This window comes from Thamnophis sirtalis, unplaced genomic scaffold (genome assembly GCF_051295495.1).
Source record: "Thamnophis sirtalis isolate CommonGarterSnake01/CBP01778 unplaced genomic scaffold, rThaSir2_p1.2 scaffold_4, whole genome shotgun sequence".
NCBI lineage: Eukaryota > Metazoa > Chordata > Lepidosauria > Squamata > Natricidae > Thamnophis > Thamnophis sirtalis.
In genome coordinates this window covers 98,234,224-98,256,890 of record NW_028261384.1, presented here as the reverse complement: position 1 = coordinate 98,256,890, position 22,667 = coordinate 98,234,224, and the positions used below count along the sequence as shown (strand labels likewise).

General features: G+C 36.1%; 1 protein-coding gene across 8 annotated transcripts in view; it reads left to right on the top strand.

The window, feature by feature from the left end:
- Positions 1-22,667, top strand: part of ATP6V0A1 (ATPase H+ transporting V0 subunit a1) — a 58,347-nt gene that overhangs the window by 11,688 nt on the left and 23,992 nt on the right. For 2 of the 8 annotated variants that reach the window (XM_014056500.2, XM_014056498.2), the window contains exons 6-18: positions 3,950-4,053; positions 6,503-6,629; positions 9,209-9,291; positions 13,735-13,828; positions 14,402-14,614; positions 15,302-15,452; positions 16,931-17,070; positions 17,803-17,960; positions 18,178-18,268; positions 19,246-19,364; positions 19,767-19,980; positions 20,733-20,840; positions 21,545-21,619. In XM_014056500.2, the coding sequence (XP_013911975.2) occupies positions 3,950-4,053; positions 6,503-6,629; positions 9,209-9,291; positions 13,735-13,828; positions 14,402-14,614; positions 15,302-15,452; positions 16,931-17,070; positions 17,803-17,960; positions 18,178-18,268; positions 19,246-19,364; positions 19,767-19,980; positions 20,733-20,840; positions 21,545-21,619 (1,677 nt within the window). The remainder of the gene's footprint in view (positions 1-3,949; positions 4,054-6,502; positions 6,630-9,208; positions 9,292-13,734; positions 13,829-14,401; positions 14,615-15,301; positions 15,453-16,930; positions 17,071-17,802; positions 17,961-18,177; positions 18,269-19,245; positions 19,365-19,766; positions 19,981-20,732; positions 20,841-21,544; positions 21,620-22,667) is intronic. The other 6 variants (XM_014056505.2, XM_014056504.2, XM_014056503.2 and 3 more) reach the window with 4 other exon arrangements.

The window sequence follows — 22,667 nt, the reverse complement described above, 5'->3', positions numbered from 1 at the left end:
ACTTTAATTTAGTTGAGGTGGAGCTACAGGAGAATTTGGGCCTCATTGAATGTTTGCTCTGCCGGTGTAGCCATTTGTTGCATGTCAAAAAAAAGAACACAATGATTTTGATTCTATTAACTGCTAGTCATTTCTCATTCTTCATATCTTTATCTTGTAAAGAGCACAGTGAGAACTGGAATAATATCTCGGAATGCATAAACCATAAGTGTTCAGAATAGACTGAAACAAGACTGGAAAAGTAATGGTTAATGGCATGCAGTTCCCATTTCTTTCCTCTGATTTCTTTCTTTCTTTTTTCAACATGTCCCATCTTTAGTTCTCATTTGCATCTGTCATTTCTTCCTTCTCTTGGTGATCCTTGCTGGAGGTGCTGGAAACTGTGAAAATATGTCTCCTGCTTTATGTGTTCTGCCTGAAGGATCTTGACTTGCTTCTCCTATATAGTTGCTTATGAATAATGATCATTAATTGGATTTACTTTCCACTGTTTTGAAAAGTTAATGTTTCTTGCTTTAGCAGAGGAGATACATAATTATTACGGAAGGGCACTTGTGAATACTATTTTCCCGCCTTTAAAAATAAACTGTTCAATTAATAGTAGGTAGTATTAAAGTAGCATCTCAGTTCTGATTTTAAAATGTCAGAATTGGACCTCCCTGCTATTTGTTAACTTTTCTTTGGAAAGGTTCCCTGAAACATAATTGTTATAATAACCATAATAATTTTTATTTGCAAATTCAATTCAAGATGCTTCATTTGAGCATGTACGTTTGTAAGTGTGCTGGAGTAGGTATCTTACAGGTGAGAAGGCTGGCCTTTTCAATGGGTTGTATTTCTTGGTATATTTCTGCAGGTAAATTGAGCATGATATTAGACACAGATATTTGAATGTTAGGAGGAAAATTGGAGCTTAATAGAAAACATTTGTGTGGAATGACAGATAATGATAGTATTATTACTATAATAATAATTACTGTATAAGCACAAAGATTTAATTTTTTTCACATGATACATTACTATATATCCAGAGTTGTTTATACCTTTGTGTACATTTGTGCAGGAGTTTTAAAATGTTTTGCCCCATGGTATGTAAAAAGAGATTTTTTTGAGAAGTGACTATCCTTTGATGCTTGAGATTAATGCAAAGTCATTGCAGAAAAAGAGCTGCTTATTTAAAGAATGTTAATATTTTGAAGAATATAATTGTGGAGAAGAGAATTTGAAAGCAAAATAAATGTATTTGGCCTGGGAATCAACATATATTGTATTCTCCCCAATTATGTTAAAACTGTACAGGTTTTTCAGTGAGAGATTTTCTTTAGTGTTGAGGTTGGTAACTCCATGGGCTTTTTTGCTAGGCCATGCTCTTTTTTATGGCCGGCTGCTTGTTCTGATGTGTATCTGTCTTCAACTTCAAATAAGTATGAAAACCCATCTATTTTGCAGGAATGCTTTGCATGCGTTGGAAGGCAAGAACTTTTCCTTCCAAAGCTTCATCTGCTTTTGCTTCTCTTTAACTGTGTTTTTAACTGTGTGCTTTGTGAGAAAAAAAATGGTTATCCCATGTAATGTTATCCCTGGAGGTGTGGCAATGTCATTCTTCCAGAGCTATATCACTAGTGCTTCTGCAAGTTAAGTTCCCAGGACTCCCAACTAACAAATTATAGAAATAAAGGTTATCTGTGAATTCCATCCTATTTGTAGAGAGATGGAATGCACTATATAAAAAAATGGAAGTCATGCTAAGCAAGGAATGTTGTGCATGATAACTTAAAATATTTTTATATACTTATTATTTGAATTGTTTAAAGAAGCAAATTGTTCTTTGTAAATGCACTCTATACATAGGTTGTTTTTGCAAAAATAATCTGATTATTTAATGAGGGTTGTATATATTACATATAATTGCACAGTCAGTAATATTGGACAGAATTACAGTAGCTCTATAGTAGCTGTTGCTATATAATAGTAATTAAAGGATTTTATTTCAGGAGCATTTTGAATTCTATTTTCAAAAGAAAAAATATTTTTTTAAACCTGTGAATTGGTGGGAAAGGATTTTGAAGATTAGTTATTGCTTGGAAGAGGCAGTTTGCTTGATGAATTTAACCGTTTTTCTATATCTGAGTAGGGCTTTTTTCTTTGCTGCCTTGTCCAGTTATCTCTTTCCCTTACTCTCATCACCATTGTGTTTTCTTCCCTTTTTAATTCTTGCTGTCAGGCCTCACATTGGCATGGCTATAAATCTTGGCTCTCTAGGCACTTAATTCCCAATTCAGAAATTGCTTTACTGCGCATAAGCAAGACTTTTTATTGCAGACAGGAATGAAACTATATACACCCTGAAAATGAGTCCATTGCAGTTAGCAGAAACCAGTCATTCTATAGGCATGTGCTCTAGAGTTGTTTTGAAAGCCTTGGAAAGGCGTTTGATTTATGTTCTAACATCTTGCTAGGGGGGAAATTGCTGGTTCCTGTCTTGCTCATCTTTTTTTGCTTACTCCTTCAATTCCATATGGTGGAAGGAAAAAGCGTATATGGGCGCATCAATTCTGTTTTCCTTTTTCTCATGAGAGAAAAAAAATTGTAGAGCAACAGTTAATCTTGTAAATAGACTTATTTTTTCCCAAGCATTTAAGTTTGATTAGTTATGTAGTCTATTAATATAAGACTATGGCTTTTATTCAGACCCCGCCCTTCAGTTTCAAAGGAGAAGTCATATGGATAGCATAATTAACATATATGTTAGCACCTTTTGGAAACAAAAGAGTTGTGCTTTTTTTAAATGATGCTGCAGTAGCATGAGCCTATGAAAAGATTTGTTTTATGTAAAAGGTGTTTGCTACATAGCCACATGAACTTCTGAAGCTAAAGGACTGCACAAGTCTCGTGAATATTTCCACAGATATACAAGTGTATCATGTGCACATATTTACGGAGTCAGTGGGGAAATCTCCAGAATTGATTTCAATGGAGTTGTAAGCCCTAAATTGAAAAGATGGAGAGACTGATTATTTCCCCCCCACTGCATTAATCATTTTTTTTCTGCTTATCCTTTGGATGAATATGAGAGAAGAGAGAGTCAGTATTTTATGCAGTGTGCGGTTCAAACTACAGATTTTTGTTTGGAGGTGTTTTTATGCTTGTCATATAAGGAATCTTGTTAAAAAATCTTACATTCCTTATATAGATGTTTTTAGTTGTTAATGGCAAGTAAGAAAAATATATGGGAAAATAGCTGCTAAAATCATGGAAAAAAACCCAAGAACTCTCTCAACAGTTGTACTTCAGTGCCTGTTCTTTACTCTTCTAGGGGTTAACATAAACATAAATATGTATGTAAAATAAACAAGCATAGATTGATTAATTATAATTAGGCAGAATTGACTTTTTAGAAATGGAATACACTGCCTTGTATATATTGCATCATATCTTTGACCATGCAACTTCTCATTTTTTAGCAATTACTGTGATTCCTTTTGTCTCATTTTCAGATTCTAGATTACCCGTAGCATTCTTTCTTGAAACCTCTTCTGTAGTTTTCCCTAGTACTGTGTAGATGCTCATGATAAAGTTGTAAGTTGGCATTTAAACAAACAAACCAGCAAACAAACAAAAAAGATCCCCTGTCCAGATAAACAAAAATAGAAATTTGTTCTTTTTCTACCATATTCCTTTGGAGCTTAACTTGCAATCTAGGCTAATTGTTGTCCAGCTTGAAAAATCTGTGATCCTGAGTATTTTGTTGTTGCGCCCCCCCTCTTTTTTTTTTCTGGCAATATAAAGATGCTTTGTGTCTCACTCATATTTTCTTTAAGCTTTCTCTTCTTTTGCACTGTTTATTCTTTTCTTCTTTTCTTCTCTTTTTCTCATCCATCTCCTGGTTCCTCATCCTCTGCATGCCACTAACTAGTTTCATTAGATATTAATTGATTTGTGAATTCAGGCTGAATTGCATCATCAGCAGATGGCGGATCCTGAGTTGTTGGAGGAGTCCTCATCGCTGTTGGAACCAAGTGAAATAGGAAGAGGAGCCCCACTGCGATTGGGGTATGTTTTTCAGAATTAATGGTACTTTATAAAAATTGTAGTACTGATATTAAGGACCAGAGTTGCCCTAGTATACTGTAATATTATTCTTGGTTTCTTGCATAGGAAAATACAAGTTGGCAGTCTTGTCCTCTTATATCAGTTGAATTTGTGAATTCAGTTACTGGATAATTAGTATATATTAATCTGAACTAGTGTAGATTTGATTTCTGTATCTATGACTAGTAGGATTTAATAAACTGAAAACAATTTTTAAATAGTTTTGAACAGATAATCTACAATATTTCTAGAATATCAATTGTACTTCTTTTTCTAAAGGTGTTGATTAAAGTATCTGGAGAAGATAATCAGATATGGCTCACTAACAGCCATAATTGATAATTTTATATTAATCATAATTGATCCATTTAGGAAATTAGAAATTCTATTAGAACACAGGAAGATTGCCAAGAAAATTAATAGTTTTAATTTATTTTGGGAAGAATAGCAGTATGCTTGTTTTACTTCACTTTACCTTTGTTGATTTATATCCCACCCTTTTCTCAGAGAATGCAAGGAATGTATACTGCATAAACTGTTATTCTCTCTCATTTTATTCCCATAACGATCCTCAGAAATAGACTGACTTGAGAAAATGTAACTGACTCAAATTCTTTATTGAGTTCCATGTCCAAACATGGGCTTCAATCTGCATCCCTTAATCCTTTTTAAAGCAATATACTGCACTGTTTAACTTAGAGATATTTTCCCCACAGCTGTTGCCATTAAATTGGATAAACTCTTACTTCTATCAATTTTATTCAACACGGATTTTCTAAAAATATTTATTATTATTTTTTATAACACATTTTATTATTTTATTATTTTAATAATAAAATATATATTTTAGAAAAGAAAGAAAAATAATGAATAAATAGTAATAGCATTTAGCACTTAGACTGATATACTGCTTTACAGTGCTTTACATCCCTCTCTAAGTGGTTTTTACAGAGTCAGCATATTGCCTCTAACAATTTGGCTCCCCATTTTACCCATCTCAGAAGGATGGAAGTCTGAATCAATCTTGATAAGTTGAAGAGACAAACAAGAGACAAATTAAGGAGAAGAAACAAAGCCGGGGTGGGGGAGCATTAAAAAACGGTTATAAATGTATTTAACATTTTATCCCCTTTCTAAGTTTATATCATTCTTTCCATAAACTGTCCATTCCAATTATCAAATCCATAAATCCAAGTATTTTTTTCTTCAGCAAGAGGTCAACGAGGGTTATGCTCTTCTATAACATATCTTAATTTTTAAGCATTGAAGAAGACCCACTTATGCAGATAAACATCAGTATTAATTTCAAATGCTGATCTGTAACATTTGCAGTTTATGATATTTTCCCCAATATCTAGATTTTCCTTAAATTTTATGTTTTGATTGTACTCTTTGCAGAAATTTATCTCAAATAATTTCTTTATATGGCTATCAAAACTTTTTGATAACTGATATTGTCAGTTGAACTCCCAAGTACTTTTTGATCACAGGTATTCCCAGTGAACTTCAAGAATTTAAGAATGCATGTATATAAGTGTTGCTCTTTTTGTACAGTAGCATTAATTCCTTGATAGTTCAGACATAGCTCCAAACCAAGCCAATGTTGACCATTAAGAATCTAAATTAAAATATGGTAGGTAAGCAGCATACAAAAATTACAAGTTGTTAATGAACTATTTTTAATCATAGATTACAACAGCAAAAATATAGATTTTCTTTATACTTCATAAATTTCTGAGATAGATTGAAGCCTATAGATATAGATTCAATTCAGGAAAATCAGAAATTAACTATTTCTAACCTGATCTCAGAATTCTCAGCCAGCATAGCATTGGTCAGAATTCTGAAAAGTGAAATCCATACATTTAAAGCATAATCTGGTTCAAAAATACTTGTACAATTCAGACCATTTTTTTTCTTTATTGAACTGTGGCTTGATTTTATTCAAATATACATATATCAGTTTCACTTCACTCAGAGGCTAGCTGTTTTTTTAGAACTTAGGCAGCAAACACATCCCAGGTCCATTCCTTAAAATCAAGATAGTTTATTTCTATTTATATAAAATTATTCTTTTTGCCATGCTATTTATGAGATGACAAATTCAATGTTTAAGGAGTATAATTTAACATAAAAAATTAATGCACATTCCTTTTAAAACATTACTTGAGGGTAATGTTTTGAAAGGAATGCACATTAATTTTTATTAATTAAGTAATTATTAACATAATTGTATGTTGTTATTCTCTAATCAAGAAAAAATGATTTAATCTAATTTTTAGATCACAAGCATATTTTCGATCTTGATCCATTTAGTCTCCAGAATTGAATATACTATTGTTTTCATATCTTTTCATAATTCAGCTATATAGTTAATACTTTTGTTTTATTTGGTTTCTCCTCTGTTTAGATTTGTGGCTGGAGTGATCAACCGTGAGCGAATCCCGACCTTTGAGCGGATGCTATGGAGGGTGTGTCGTGGAAATGTTTTCTTACGGCAAGCTGAAATTGAAAACCCTCTAGAGGACCCAGTAACGGTATAGTGGCCATTTCTGCAGGAGGAGGCTGTAAACCGGGGTGGGCAATTAATCTTCCCAAGGGGCCATATGAGGAATGGGGATTGTTACGGAGAGCTTAACCAATAGCTCCCTGCTGCATTCTGCCATTCAAAGTTGTAATGGTAAATGGTGAGGTGACAGGAAAGATAGAGATCACGAATGGAAGTAGACAAGGATGTCCACTATCGCCATTATTATTTATACTGACACTAGAGATTTTGAATAGAGAAATACGATAAATTAAAGAGGTAAAAGGAATGAGGGGCAAGAGAGAAGAATATAAATTACAAGCATTCACAGATGATTTGGTGTTTATTATGGAAGATCCAATAGAAACAGGGCCAAAACTAGTTGAAATAATAGAAGAATATGGAGAAGTAGCGGGCTTAAATGTTAATAAAGATAAAACAAAAATTCTGGTGAAAGATATGACAGAAAAACAGAAAAGAGAGTTGATGGGGAAACTGGACATACAGATGGTGAAAAAAGTGAAATATTTGGGTACTCAATTAACATCAAGATGTGTAAACTAAAGGAGGATAACTACTATGAGGTGAGAAAACAAATAGAAATAGATCTGGAAAGATGGAAAAACCTACAATTATCATTGATGGGAAGAATAGTAGTAGTAAGGATGAATATATCACCAAGATTGCTATACCTATTCCAAACAATACCGATAAAATTAGAGAAAAAATAGGGCATGGGGGAAAAGCAAGAATTACCGTATTTTCACGACTATAAGCCGCACTGAAAATCCTAAAATTTGATCCAAAATCGGCAGTGCGGCTTATAACCCGGTGCGCTTTATATGTGGAAAAAGATCTCCCAGCTGCTTTGCTCCTCGCGACTGCAATAGATGTCCAGAAGCGGCTTTTGGGGCTAATGGGGATTGGATTTCCAGCTCGATAGCCCCTGCCGCTTCTGGACATCTATTGCAGTTGTGAGGAGCCGAGGAGAGTGTGGAGAAGAGCGCGCGACGGTTCTTAGCGCTCCGGGAAGCGGAGCACACCCCGATGCGAAAAACACAGAGATCGGTGCGCTTGGGGCTGCTGCTGCGACGTCCAGGGAGGAGAAACCAAACCGCGCGCCTCTCCCGCTTCCCGGAGCGCCAAGAACCGTCGCGCGCTCTTCTCCACACTCTCCTCGGCTCCTCACAACTGCAATAGATGTCCAGAAGTGGCAGGGGCTATCGAGCTGGAAATCCAATCCCCATTAGCCCCAAAAGCCGCTTCTGGACATCTGTTGCAGTCGCGAGGAGTGGCACGAAGGTTCTTGGCGCTCCAGGAAGCCCCGAAAGCAGCTGGGAGAGGCGCGTGGTTTGGTTTCTCCTCCCTGGATGTCGCAGCAGCAGCCCCAAACTCACCGATCTCAGTGTTTTTCGCATCGGGGTGTGCTTCTGATGCGAAAAACACAGAGATCGGTGCGCTTGGGGCTGCTGCTGCGACGTCCAGGGAGGAGAAACCAAGCTGCACGCCTCTCCCAGCTGCTTTCGGGGCTTCCTGGAGCGCCAAGAACCTTCGTGCCGCTCCTCGCGACTGCAACAGATGTCCAGAAGCGTCGGGAAACGTGCGGCTTATAACCCGGTGCGCTTTATATGTGGAAAAAGTTTGAAAAATTAACGTTAATTGATACTGCGGCTTATAATCCGGTGCGGCTTTTGGTAGTGAAAATACGGTAATATAAAAATTTGCAAGATGCAAGACTTTGAGGTGGATTTAGATATAGAACCCAGATGATGCACTGTTAAATGGAAAAGGGTGGGAAGAAGGGGAAAACAGAAAAGAAAATATTTAATATATAAGTATATATTCAAAAGCGAGATATAAAGGGGGGGGAATATAGTTAGGATAGATTAGCAAAGGTAAGGGAATAAGAAATGATACCAAATTATGTTTGGTTTTGCGGAAATACCATCCCAAGGAAACAAACTGAGATCTGAAAGAGATACCTACAATAGAAAAGAAAGAGAGAGAGAGAAGGAGGGAATGAAAGGAAGATGGGAAAAAGAAGAAGAGGTAACGAGAGGAGAATAAAATGGAGAGGAAGAGAAGGAGAGATGGTAGGAAAGGAAAGAGGAAGAGTAGGAATAGGAGAAAGGTAAGGGAAGAAGGAAGGGGAAGGAGAGGAGGAAGGAAGAAAGTAGAAGGGAGGGAGAAAAGAAAGGGAAAATAAAGTGGTGTTACAACAGGAGGAAAGGATAGTAAATAAAGCAACCCAAACTGTATATTGTAACCTATTAAATGAAATAATAAAGGTATAAGAATGATAAATGTGAAGAATAACAATTATGTGAATGTATACTTAAAATGGTATGTAAGAGAACAAAAAATAAAAAAAAATCTTCAAAAGGATTTCAGGAAACTTCAGAAAACATATATGCTTCTAGTTAGAGGGATATGATAATAAGAGAGATTGGATTTGAGAAATCCCCAGTAAATATTATGACTAAGTGGTAAATGTGAACCAGGATTTTCATGATCCAAAGCTAATACTTTTGCTATACTCATCTGGATAATTTAATTCCAAATTGACCTTCTCTATCTCTTCTCTTCTAGGGTGACTATGTGCACAAGTCTGTGTTCATTATTTTTTTCCAAGGTGACCAGCTGAAAACCAGAGTCAAGAAGATCTGTGAAGGGTAAGCAAACCAGAATAAGAAGACTGCTGCTTTTGATTTCCAACTCTTGTGATTCATTTTACATTATTTTCTAACCTTCACATCCATTTACATGTATAACATATGGCTGGTTGGAGGGAGGCCCAGGATATTAATCTCATGATCAGGTTATTATGTGGTTAATCTTTGGTGAGATTCACAGCCTTTGGGGCTGGTTGGTAGCTCAACAGCTCAAGTCCTAACCAAGGACCTAGGATCTGTTAAGGTAATGTCGGAGGATATAAGCTGTTCCAAGTAGGGCATTTTTTTGTAAAATCAGAATGTTCAAGTCTGATAAATTTAAAATTTCCAAATAGCGAGATAGCCCTTTGGGTATTGCTCCAAGGGCTCCAATTACAATCGGGACAACACACGATTTCTTTTTCCACAGTCTCTCAACTTCAATTTGCAAGTCCCTGTACTTTGTGATTTTTTCTTGCTGTTTATCTTCAATTCGTGCATCTCCAGGTATTGCAATGTCAATGAACTATACTTTTTTCTTTTCAACTATTGTTATGTCAGGTGTGTTGTGGGCCAAGTGCCTGTCAGTCTGAATTCTGAAGTCCCACAAGATCTTGACTTTCTCATTCTCTAAAACCTTCTGAACCTGATGTTCCCAGTGAATGATCTTAGCGACGCAGTCATGGTGTTGTAGGTAGTCAGTTTGTGAAATTTTGCTGCAACCACTGATCAAGTAGTCGACTGTCTCGACTTTCTCATTACAGAGGTGACATTTGCTGTTGGTGGTAACATGTTGAATTTTTGCCTTCATGCAGTTTGTGGCTAAGGCTTGTTCTTGAGCTGCCAAAATAAAGCCTTCTGTTTCTTTTTTTCAGTACTCCTGATCTTAACCAGTTCCAAGTTAGCTTTTGGTCAGCTTTGCCTTCAATACTTTTCAAGTATTGGCTATGCATAGCTTTGTTTTTCCTATTATTATTATTCACAACAACAGAATTGTATCACAGTGGCCAGTTGTTTCGCTGGATTTGGCATTGATTACTAGTCAGGCCCCACCCAGGGGCCTAGGATGTTGTAATAATAATAAAAATCGAAATTCAACGACTATGGCACAACCCAGCAGTGGTAATTCCAGTGGTAATTGGCACACTGGGTGCTATTCCAAAAGCACTGGAATTACATTTAAAACAGTTAAAAATTGACAAAATCACCATCAGTCAAATGCAAAAAGCCGCACTGCTTGGATCTGCACGCATATTACGAAAATACGTTACAACGTCCTAGGCCCCTGGGTGGGGCCCGACTAGTAACCAATGCCAAATCCGGCGAAACAACTGGCCGCTGTGATACAATTGTATAATAATAATAATAACAACAACAACAACACGACGTCCTAGGCCCCTGGGTGGGGCCCGACTAGTAACCAATGCCAAATCCGGCGAAACAACTGGCCGCTGTGATATAATTGTATAATAATAACACAGTTACCACAGTTGAATTCTGGAAAGAATTGTGGGAAAATGCAAAGGACTACAACAAGGAAGCAAAGTGGATACATGACTTTGAGAAAAGCATTGGCAACAAACAAATGCAAGTATTAGAAATAACAACTAAGATGGTCAAAAATCGAGTTAAAAAGGTAAAGAATTGGACATCACCTGGAAAGGACCAATTACATGGTTTCTGGCTCAAATATCTGACCAGTTTACATGCAATATTGGCCAGGCAACTGAATGAAATTTTACAAAAGGGCCAAATTGATGAATGGTTGACAACTGGAAAAACATACTTGATTCAGATAGATGCAACTAAAGGAACAACACCTGAAAACTACAGACCAATAACATGCTTGCCAACAACCTTCAAATTACTCACAGGCATTATTGCAGATAACATGATGGATTATTGGGAAACAAACAACATCTTGCCAGTAGAGCAAAAAGGCAACAAAAGAAGGAGCAGGGGCACAAAAGATCAGCTTCTAATTGATAAAATGATATTAGAAAATTGTAAGAACAGAAAAACGAACTTGAATATGGTCTGGATTGATTACAAAAAGGCATTTGACTCACTGCCACATAGTTGGATCATAAAATGCTTAGAAACAACTGGCATTAGCAAAAATATTACATCCTTTACTGAAAAGGCGATGAAACAATGGAGAACTGAGTTGGCAGTAGGGAATGAGATCTACGGAATGGTTAATATCAAGCGAGGAATTTTCCAGGGTGATTCACTTTCACCTCTTCTCTTTATCATCGCAATGATCCCACTATCAGTAATCTTAAAAAAAATGAAATTAGGCTACCAAACAGCCAAAGAAGCTGAAAAAATTTCGCATTTACTATATATGGATGATTTGAAACTCTATGGAAAGTCAGAAATAGAAATCCAATCATTGACAAACACAGTCCGAGTATTCAGCACCGATATTTCAATGCAGTTTGGCATGGAAAAATGCGCCACTGTATCCATAAAAAGGGGCAAAATCATTGCATGTGAGGGAATTGAAATGCCCAGTGGCCAACTAATTAAATGCAACAAAAATGAAGCCTACAAATACTTAGGCATTCTGCAGTTGGATAACATCAAGCATGGAGAAGTAAAAGCTATTGTCAGGCGAGAGTACACCAACAGAGTTAGGAAAATTTTAAAATCTAAATTGAATGGTGAAAATACAATCAAGGCCATAAATACCTGGGCAATACCAGTTATAAGATACACAACTGGTATAGTTAACTGGACACAAGCTGATTTGGACATTTTGGACCGAAAAACCAGGAAACTAATGACAATGCACTACAGTTTACATCCACGTGGTGATACTGATAGACTGTACCTGCCCCGAAAATCAGGTGGCAGAGGATTATGACAAGTGAAGCAAACAGTTGAAGAGGAAAAACATGCACTGGCTGATTATTTAAAAGAAAGTCAAGAACATCTATTAATTGAAGTAAAGAACAAAAAACTACTGAAGGCCCAACAGACGAAACAAGAATACAGAAAAGATGTGATAAAATCAAGAATGGAGAGTTGGCAGAACAAAGCACTGCATGGCCAATTTCTGGAAAAAATAAAAGATAAAGTGGACAGTGAACAAACTTGATTATGGTTAACAACAGGTACATTAAAGAAAGAAACAGAGTCACTAATCCTGGCTGCGCAAGAACAAGCTATCCGCACAAATGCCATTAAGGCCAAAATCGAAAAATCCTCTGATGATGCCAAATGCAGACTTTGCAAAGAAGCTGATGAAACTGTTGATCACATACTCAGCTGCTGTAAAAAAATCACGCAGACTGATTATAAATTGCGGCACAATTCAGTAGCACAAATGATCCATTGGAATTTGTGCAAAAATTATAATATTAAAACAGCAACAAACTGGTGGGAACATCAGCCTGAAAAAGTCACCGAAAATCAGATGGTCAAGATCTTGTGGGATTTTGGCATACAAACCGACAAAATACTGGCGCATAATACACCAGACATCACATTGGTTGAGAAAAATAAGGTCACAATCATAGACATCGCAATACCAGGTGATAGCAGGGTCGCTGAGAAGGAACATGAAAAAATCGCAAAATACCAGGACTTAAAAATTGAAATTCAACGACTATGGCACAAACCAGCAGTGGTAATTCCAGTGGTAATTGGTACACTGGGTGCTATTCCAAAAGCACTGGAATTACATTTAAAACAGTTAAAAATTGACAAAATCACCATCAGTCAAATGCAAAAAGCCGCATTGCTTGGATCTGCACGCATATTACGAAAATACGTTACAACGTCCTAGGCCCCTGGGTGGGGCCCGACTAGTAACCAATGCCAAATCCGGCGAAACAACTGGCCGCTGTGATACAATTGTATAATAATAATCGAAATTCAACGACTATGGCACAACCCAGCAGTGGTAATTCCAGTGGTAATTGGCACACTGGGTGCTATTCCAAAAGCACTGGAATTACATTTAAAACAGTTAAAAATTGACAAAATCACCATCAGTCAAATGCAAAAAGCCGCATTGCTTGGATCTGCACGCATATTACGAAAATACGTTACAATGTCCTAGGCCCCTGGGTGGGGCCCGACTAGTAACCAATGCCAAATCCGGCGAAACAACTGGCCGCTATGATACAATTGTATAATAATAATAATAATCGAAATTCAACGACTATGGCACAACCCAGCAGTGGTAATTCCAGTGGTAATTGGTACACTGGGTGCTATTCCAAAAGCACTGGAATTACATTTAAAACAGTTAAAAATTGACAAAATCACCATCAGTCAAATGCAAAAAGCCGCACTGCTTGGATCTGCACACATACTACGAAAATACATTACAATGTCTTAGGCCCCTGGGTGGGGTCCGACTAGTAACCAATGCCAAATCTGGCGAAACAACTGGCCGCTGTGATACAATTGTATAATAATAATAATATTGAATTACTCCTGTGTGTCTTTCAGATTCCGGGCTTCTTTGTACCCCTGTCCAGAAACTCCACAGGAAAGGAAGGAAATGGCTGCTGGAGTCAACACAAGGATTGATGATCTTCTGATGGTATAATAATGATAGGATAAGGCAGGAAGAGACCGTTCTTGATGTTTTTACACTGTCTTTATTTCTGAATAAAGACTATTTTTGAATAGACTTTTTTGGAATAGTCTTAAGGGAAGATAAGAAGATAAGCCAATAATGTGCTTTGTCCATTTCCTCTCTGAGGGAGATGGGCTGTTAAGAAATTAGAATCATTGATAAATAAATAAATAAAATTAAAATTTGGAAATACAAGGACAGAATTGGAACTGTAGAACTGGTGTAGCCCAGTTCTGCTCTCATCGGTGCATACTTTGTATTCTTCTTTCAACTGTTTTGTTCCTAGAATTAAAGGATTATTTACTCTTCATATAGAAGAGTTGGACATCAGTACATGGCTTTAATTTAATTATTGTGTTAATCTTGGCTTCTAAGGTGAGGAAATAAATTTATAGCTTGTGTGAAGGCTGAGCTATGGTGTGAAACTGTTGAAATTCTTAAATTAGAATGAATATATGGATTTCCATAACTCATAGATGATATATACAGTATGGACTCCATTTTCCTTTTTATAACAGTCTCTCCTCCCCATGGCAGGTTTTGAACCAAACTGAAGATCACCGTCAGAGGGTTCTTCAGGCTGCTGCAAAGAATGTCCGTGTTTGGTTCATAAAAGTGCGCAAGATGAAAGCCATTTACCATACTCTGAACCTCTGCAATATTGATGTGACCCAGAAATGCCTCATTGCTGAAGTCTGGTGTCCTGTTGCTGACCTTGATTCCATTCAGTTTGCTCTCAGGCGTGGCACGGTAAGCACAATTAATACCTCTTAATCTCTTCTACGATGTTCAACATTATTGCTAGCCCTGACTTTCAAGAAAACATGGAGTTTTCCGAATCTTGCAAGCAAAATCTGTTTGTGCAAACAGACTGCAATGGATTTTTTTTAGTTAAAACATTCCATTTCCATCTGGATTAGAGAGAAGCGCTATTCTGTTCCTTGAAATGTGTCCCAACTTTGAAAGCATATGAACTTTAATTCACATTTCCTATTTGTTTCTCAAGAGGAGGTTTGCCTTGATTTTTGTTCTCAGAAATACAGATAGTTTTGAATTCAGATAAGTGATAGCCCACTTCTTCTGAAATCCTTTGGTGTTTTTAAAAGCAAAACTTTTGTAACAGTACTGACTTTATTTATAGGAATTTCTTCATACATAATTTATATATTTGATTGAAAGAGTGATAGAATCCAATATCTTTCTGGTTGTAATTCAGAAGGAAATCCAAACATCTATTTTGCGGGGTAGTGGTGGTGGTGTTTGGAAGAATATTTTGTGTAACTTCTATTCACCAAAATTAAAAAGTATTTTCTAAAATGGCTAAATAAAAAGGTATGCTTGAATATGTGCAAGAATGAAAGATTGCAAAAGCTGTCTGGGTTTCCACTCAGTTGAAAAAGTAACTTTTCTAATCTTCAATTTGTTTGTGTATAACAGGAGCATAGTGGATCCACTGTCCCCTCTATCCTGAATAGGATGCAGACCAACCAGACTCCACCTACATACAATAAGACCAACAAATTCACTGATGGGTTTCAAAATATTGTAGATGCTTATGGCATTGGAACCTATCGTGAGATAAATCCAGGTATTTGCATGTATTCTATGAAACTGTCTAGCTTCTGATAATTTGTTTTAAGAGACTGATTTGTCTCCTTTCTGGCTTATTCCGTTGCATCAATTTAACTTACTGAAAGAAACCAAAACAAACAAAAAGTCAATATTTCTGTTGATTAATACATCCATTCTACATATCAATTCTATTGATCTATTGACCTAGTGTTATTTTATATTACTCGAAAATTGCTAAGGAAGTTTAATGTAATAAGTTTTGAGTTCCAGGGAAAAATCTTTTTAAAAGAGAAAGTTGACATTTTGTTTTCATGTTAAGTTGGCAAATTCATTTTTAAAATCAATTCCGCCTGTACATGCCTTCTAATAATTCTGTAATTTTCCCTAATATAATACATTTTTTCAATAAGCCCTTTCTACATTTTAGAGTTTTTTATAAATGCTGAACTATACCAAAAGTAGATAAGCCTATAAAAGCATCAATTAGCTGGTAGATTTGAAGTGTAGCTTGGGAAAATTCATACGGTATTAAACTGGGCATTAAATTAATTGGTCTGCCAGCTTCTCCTTGAGAGACCATTTTGAATTCCAGTAAATATATCTATAGAATGGTCTGGTAAGCAACAGTATCCTCCATTTTCAAAATGTATCAAGTGAAATTTATCAACAAAGATCCTAAACAAATTTGGCAGTCATGAGATAAGAGATGTCCTCTTATAGGGTATTTAACATTTTTATTCTGATCCATGATATGACCATCTTTAAAACTTTGGTCTACAGTTCTAGTAATATTAGAAGTACTATAAAGTTTGAAAGTGCAGTTAAAATAATAAAATGAGCACCAATCCTCTGAGAAAGGATTGCAACATTTGGGACTGTTTGCTTAGAAAACTTACGTAAAAAGGGAGAAGAGAGAGAAAAGTATGAAGAAAAACTTTTCTTCAATCATAATTCCAGAACTAAGAACTGTTAATTACAACCACTAGCGAGTTGTCAGCTTCTGGAAACCATAGCAGTATGAAATGGTTAAGAAGGGGTGGGGGGAGTTGCATTACTGATGTTCTATATCCCACCTATTTCATTTTCTCACTTTTCTGATTTTTGTATCACTTCTAGTACTTTATATCTATTGAGTAGTACTTTTTACCCATCCCAGATAATATTTTACTCATTATGTTTTATATCTAACTTGTTCCAGAATGCTGATGAGAAAAAGATAGTTATACTTATTTGCACAAAGGAAAATATAAATTCAGTTCCAAAATTATGAAGATTCAATACAGTTCTATGCAGTTATACAGAAGATTCTATATAGCTTTATAAAAGTTTCTCGTATCTTTTAAGGCACCAGTATCAAAACATTTCCTAAACTGTCAGACAGATAAACTAAACTGTCTTAGGCAAGGCATGCTCAGTAGATCATCATTTTCAATAACTCTTTTATATCATTCTGTTAAATAATTTTAAATAATTTTCAATCTCCCATTCTTTCAGCTCCATATACAATCATAACCTTCCCATTCTTATTTGCTGTGATGTTTGGAGATTTTGGACATGGCATTCTTATGACACTTTTTGCTGTCTGGATGGTGATCAGAGAGAGCCGCATTCTGTCACAAAAGAGTGATAATGAGGTAATTTGACCACTGACTTGAGAAGTTAATATGTACATTTAAGGCAGACTCTCATGGAGCTTTCTTAGTAGTTTGTGATTTGAGCAATTTTTATTTCTCAGCTTTTTGATTTATGTTCAGGTGGAGAAAAATGCTTTGTTTTCTTTGGAACTACTGTGTGAAAGATTTTTCTGCTATATGTCCTTATGTAAAACAATTGACAGATATTTCAATATGTTTTTTGTTCTATATGGCCCAGAAGCCATATGGGGCCTCTAAACGTGATGGAACTTATGCCATTAAATTTCAGATGGGAAAGAAGGGCAGTTAAAGAGCAAAATTGAGTCGCCATGGGCAAATAGGCAGCAATATACTGTATATTAAATAAATAAATAAATGTACCTCATAAAATCTCCCTCTTCTAAACATCAAGCCAAGGTTTCCAACTTGGGATGAAGATTTAAGGGTTAAATATGTGCCTTAACTTTCTGCAGAGCCAGAGGAATCATTTTTGTTCTTTGAATCCCTACGTCTTCCTAGAGAAATGCAAAAAAGGCCCCCTCCCTTAAAGAAATCAGGTCTATAATATGAACTGAAGCTGAAAAAGACTGTTCGGGAGTCAGAGGAAGATGCTTGGCAGCATACCTTTGAACTCTTAGTGTAAGAGTATTGTTGTCACATATTTCCAGTTCATTTTTTAAAAAATTTCTCTTCTCTTTCCCTCCCCATAATCTCCTTTCCTAACTTGGACAGATATTCAACATTATTTTCAGTGGCCGTTACATTATACTGTTGATGGGTTCTTTCTCCATTTATACTGGCCTGATCTATAATGACTGTTTCTCAAAGTCACTCAATATGTTTGGCTCATCCTGGAGTGTCCGGCCAATGTTTCAGAAATCCAACTGGACGTAAGTGATGAGACGCCTGCAAAGGCAATGTATAGCAAAATATTTGGGAAATGGCTTCAGGAAGTTTAGTAAATGATGAGTCGATAAAAGACATGGAAATGGTAGAATAACATTGAATGTTTACTCTGTTATAACTGTGTGGAGTACATTGATTTTGTCATATCTGTTCTGCTCTGCTTAGATATTAATGCACTTAATTCTTTCCCTTTCTCTACAGTGAAGATCTTCTCCGGGAGTATCCTATGCTTCAGCTTAATCCTGCCATTGATGGTGTCTTTGGTGGAGCATATCCCTTTGGCATTGATCCAGTATGACTCACCATTTTCTATTTTCCCTTCCCTTTCTCCTGTACTTCATGTTGTTTCCCCTTCCACACGTTTCCACTTTATCCTTTATAAAGTAAGAGAGATACCAAAATATCAGAAATGTCTGATTCACTGAAAAAAAAAAGATAATTAGTTCAGTTGTTTTGTTAATGTGATAGGCTGTTTACTGCTTGTTAAGAGAGCATTACATTATGCAGAATGAGATGATAGAATTTTACATTTCATCCTGGTCTTTAAAAGTTACATTTTTTAATGTTTTCTATATGCATCACAAGTACACAACTTGTATAATGCTCTCCTGAAATGCTTGACTTGCCATATTTGGAAATCACCAAAAGTACAGCCAATCCTAGCTATGTCTAAAATGGATGGGACATTCACCTGGACTACCGGAATTTCCTTTACATTCAAATCCTTTTATAGAAATGCCTCAGATTGTTTCTGTAGTCATGAAGTCCATAAACTGGTGGCGTTTAATTGGTTATTTAAAGTGAGAATGGTTTTTGGTCCCACTACTTTGTTCTAACCATTACACTTTATTCTTTGTAGGTAAATAGAATTTTGAAAGAAAGCATGAAAGGACTACTGTTCATCTCTCCATCAGCACAATAACTCTCTGATAACTAAGTAGAACAGGGCCACATTTAGCCCAGGGTGGAAAAACAACAAATTAATGATCATATTTAAAAACTTAAGTTTGGGGTTTGCAGAAGAAAACATTCCTAAAAATTCACCCAGTGTATCTTTTTGGGAGAGACACTTGGGCAGTGGTTCAACATGTTGTGACTGCTGTATTGTAAACTTTTTCCTCAAGTCACAAGACCCAGAGTGGAATGAGTGCCTCCCAATCCTTATATGAATAGAACTTATGGCCATTGCTGGAAAGGGGTTGGAAAGAATTTCAGATGCCACGGTCTACCTTATGTCATATCTTGTTTATTTCCCCCACTCCCCTCTAGATCTGGAATATTGCTACCAACAAGCTGACGTTCCTTAACTCCTTCAAAATGAAGATGTCAGTAATTTTGGGCATCATCCACATGATGTTTGGTGTCACCCTTAGTCTACTGAACCATATGTGAGTGTGTTCCATTTAATTAAATTATTAAAAAAGTAAAGAATATGGAAATAAAGACAGAATATTCATTACAAGTTATTTTTACTTTGCTCCAAATAATAGAGTCTTATCGACTGTCAGAAGTCATGCAGTTGAAATTTTTTTTTAAAATGAAGATTTTTTCTTATAACATATTGTTACTAAAATAACTAAATGAACATGTTCATGAAATTGCTGAAGTTTTTGTATCAAAGGGGGCTTGGAATTTACCATTCAATAAATAAGACTTATTTAATTTAGCAACTAACTATGCATATTAACTAAACAATTAATTTCACAATTTGTTGGCTGAAAGCACTGTTTAATTTTTTCCTAAATATTTCTTAATATTTTTTCCTAAAATGTTTTTCCATACTTCTATAGTTATTTTAAGAAACCTCTGAACATCTTCCTTGGCTTTATTCCTGAAATTATCTTCATGTCTTCATTGTTTGGATATTTGATCATCCTTATCCTCTATAAGTGGGCAGCATACAATGCTAAGAACTCCATGCATGCACCAAGTCTTCTTATCCACCTCATCAACATGTTCCTCTTCTCCTATGAAAAAAATGCCCAAATGCTTTATAGCGGGCAGGTAGGTAGTCTAGTAAGAGCTCTCCTTCTCTATAGGGCACTTCTTGTTTATTCCTTTGGGGGTTTTAAATGAGTTTTCCATGGGGAGAGAGGCAAAATGTCAAACCTGAGTTTGATGTCACAATATTAACAGTTAGTAAAGTCTTTGGGGAAAAAGAAATCCAGTTTGTTCTAGTGGTTAAGACTCCAGGGACACTCCAAAGAGAGTGTGAGGTCTAGACCTTCTTTACATATAAAAGCCAGCTGGTGGCTTTCGATCAGTCACTGTCTCCCAGCACACAGTGTTAGGCTATGGGCAACAAGCCGGTTGATCAATTCCTGCAACAACTAATAGGATCAACATTTGGTTGATCTGCAAAGCAACCCTGCACATGCAGGATAGATAGGAAGAAAAAACAAACCAGTATTTGGAAAATACTACGCAAAATATATTAAAGCATCCCCCAATACGATTTGCATCAGGACATTTGGGAGGGAGAAATTTTTAGTCATAAAACTTTGTAGTCCCCTTTCAATAATCTAGAATTTAAAATCTGATTAACAGCAGGTTAATAGACATTTAAGCAATGGTTCAGGGTCTTCCATGGATAGCTTGGTTAGGTTTTGTTAACCAAGTTCAACTGAAGGGCCTTATATCCCACAATTGTCATTGGCACTGAATATTTTGCTCCTAAATGTGCAATGCAGCTACTGTCATTAAGATCTTATTTAGTTTTAGTGGTGATGTTATTGGCTGTCCTGTTTTCATTACAGAAAGGTATTCAGTGTTTCCTGGTCGTAGTAGCATTTCTGTGTATCCCATGGATGCTGATTGCTAAACCCTTGGTTCTTCGCAAACAGTATTTGCAAAGAAAGCATTTGGTAAGTGCATATAAGATATTTTTTTCTAAGAATCTTTTTATTTATTCAAGTATGGAGATTGCTCCAATTATCTAAAGTGGAGAACTGCATGCAGATGAATGTTACCCTCTGTTTTTTTTCTGTTCTAAGCTAAGGAACAGGTACACCCATAATTGCCTAGTATTATCTGAATCTGTCTCCTGAAATCTTGATCCGTATGCATGAATTTGCCACATAGGAATCCAAAGAGCTACTTTAGATATGCCCAGCCCTGTGGGATTCTTGATATTGGACATTTTTGTCATAAATATCTTTTGGCTCTACTTTTGGTTTAGAAGGTGTTAGTTGCATAGAGAAGGATGCTGCTTTTAAGGAGAAATAAGCCCTCATAAACCCTTGGATATGTTTTATTTTATTTTTTAAAATCTAGGACTATAAAGGGAAATTTGTCTTACTGGCATGTTATTGAAATAATGGGCCAGGCACTCTAAAAGAAAGACTGTCCCCAAGATTCTCCAAAGATCTGACTCTGGCTTCCAGATCTGTTGTTCTTGTGGCAAGTACGTTGTTAAGATGCAACTGCCCTTCAAAGTGCAGCTCAGTTAAAGACACTCCCTCTTCCTTCTCTGACCCTCTCATTTTCCCATGACCCCTCCATTTCTCTCCCTTTTTTTCTCTTGTTTTTCTTCTCCTTTCCTGCATTCTTTCCTTCCATTCACTATCAGGAAGGGCAGCCTGAGGAACCCCATGTCAGCCCAAGCCAGAGTCCGCAGGCAATAGAGGCAGCAGCGGCTGCAACAGTGAGTGGATTAAAAGATGCCACCTATACACATGATGAAAACAGAAGGTGTCAGGAGCTTTGGAAAGTATCTACCCTGAGGGAGAGGAATAGCACAACTGCCTTTTTCTCAAAAAGATACAGTCCAATAATCTTATTCATTTCAAATTCTATCCGCACACATATAGGAGATGATACAGTCTAAGTTTATATCCGGAGGATCCTGCTGTTACAGTATATTGCAAAAGATTCTCTGCATGTTTTAAAGCATGTCCTCACTATTTTAGAGTGCCAGCCAGAACTTTTTGGAATTAAGTATCCCTTTGTACCCTTATTCCCAGTTGCATATATCCTCTGAATGCAGATTGTAAAGGGAAAGGACAACAATGAAAAAGCACATTTAAAGGCAGCTTGCCTGCTATTACACTTCTTATTGTAGAATCCCTCATACTTCAGAATTCCTGAGAAAATAATTTGAAAAACACATTATAGTACTTCATTAAAAGTTATCACAATCGGAAAAGAATATCCCCTGTTTTGCATTTGCTGCTGGTTTTTCCATAGTTGATGGCTTTTTCCTCCTTCTGTTACAATCCAACCCAGGATCCCTCTTTCCAACATATTTTAAATTTTTCATACTATTTTTTTTAAATTACAGTTATATTATAGTCTTTGCAGTAGTATAAACTATTCCGAGTTTACCTTTGCAGTCATCACTATTTTTCTGTCCATTGAAAGTATACTTCAATCCTTGTGACAGTGCACTGAACTATATATAGACTGTCACTCACTGGAGAGAATTCTATTCAATAGCTTTTTGATTCTTAAGTAGTTTCCTTTGTTTTAAACTCCTCGCTGTCTTAAAAATCATGTGAATATCATGAATTCTTGTTGCAGTATTTAGTTCTTAGAATAAATCATATGATTACTTCTTTAAAAATCAGGGATGTTATTTGACAGACTGCAACATATTTTCAGGCTACCTTTGTTAATTGGAATTATAAATTATATATAAAATCCAAAAGTATTACTTCATTTTATCTGAAATCAAGGCTGATTTCTCAGACTCA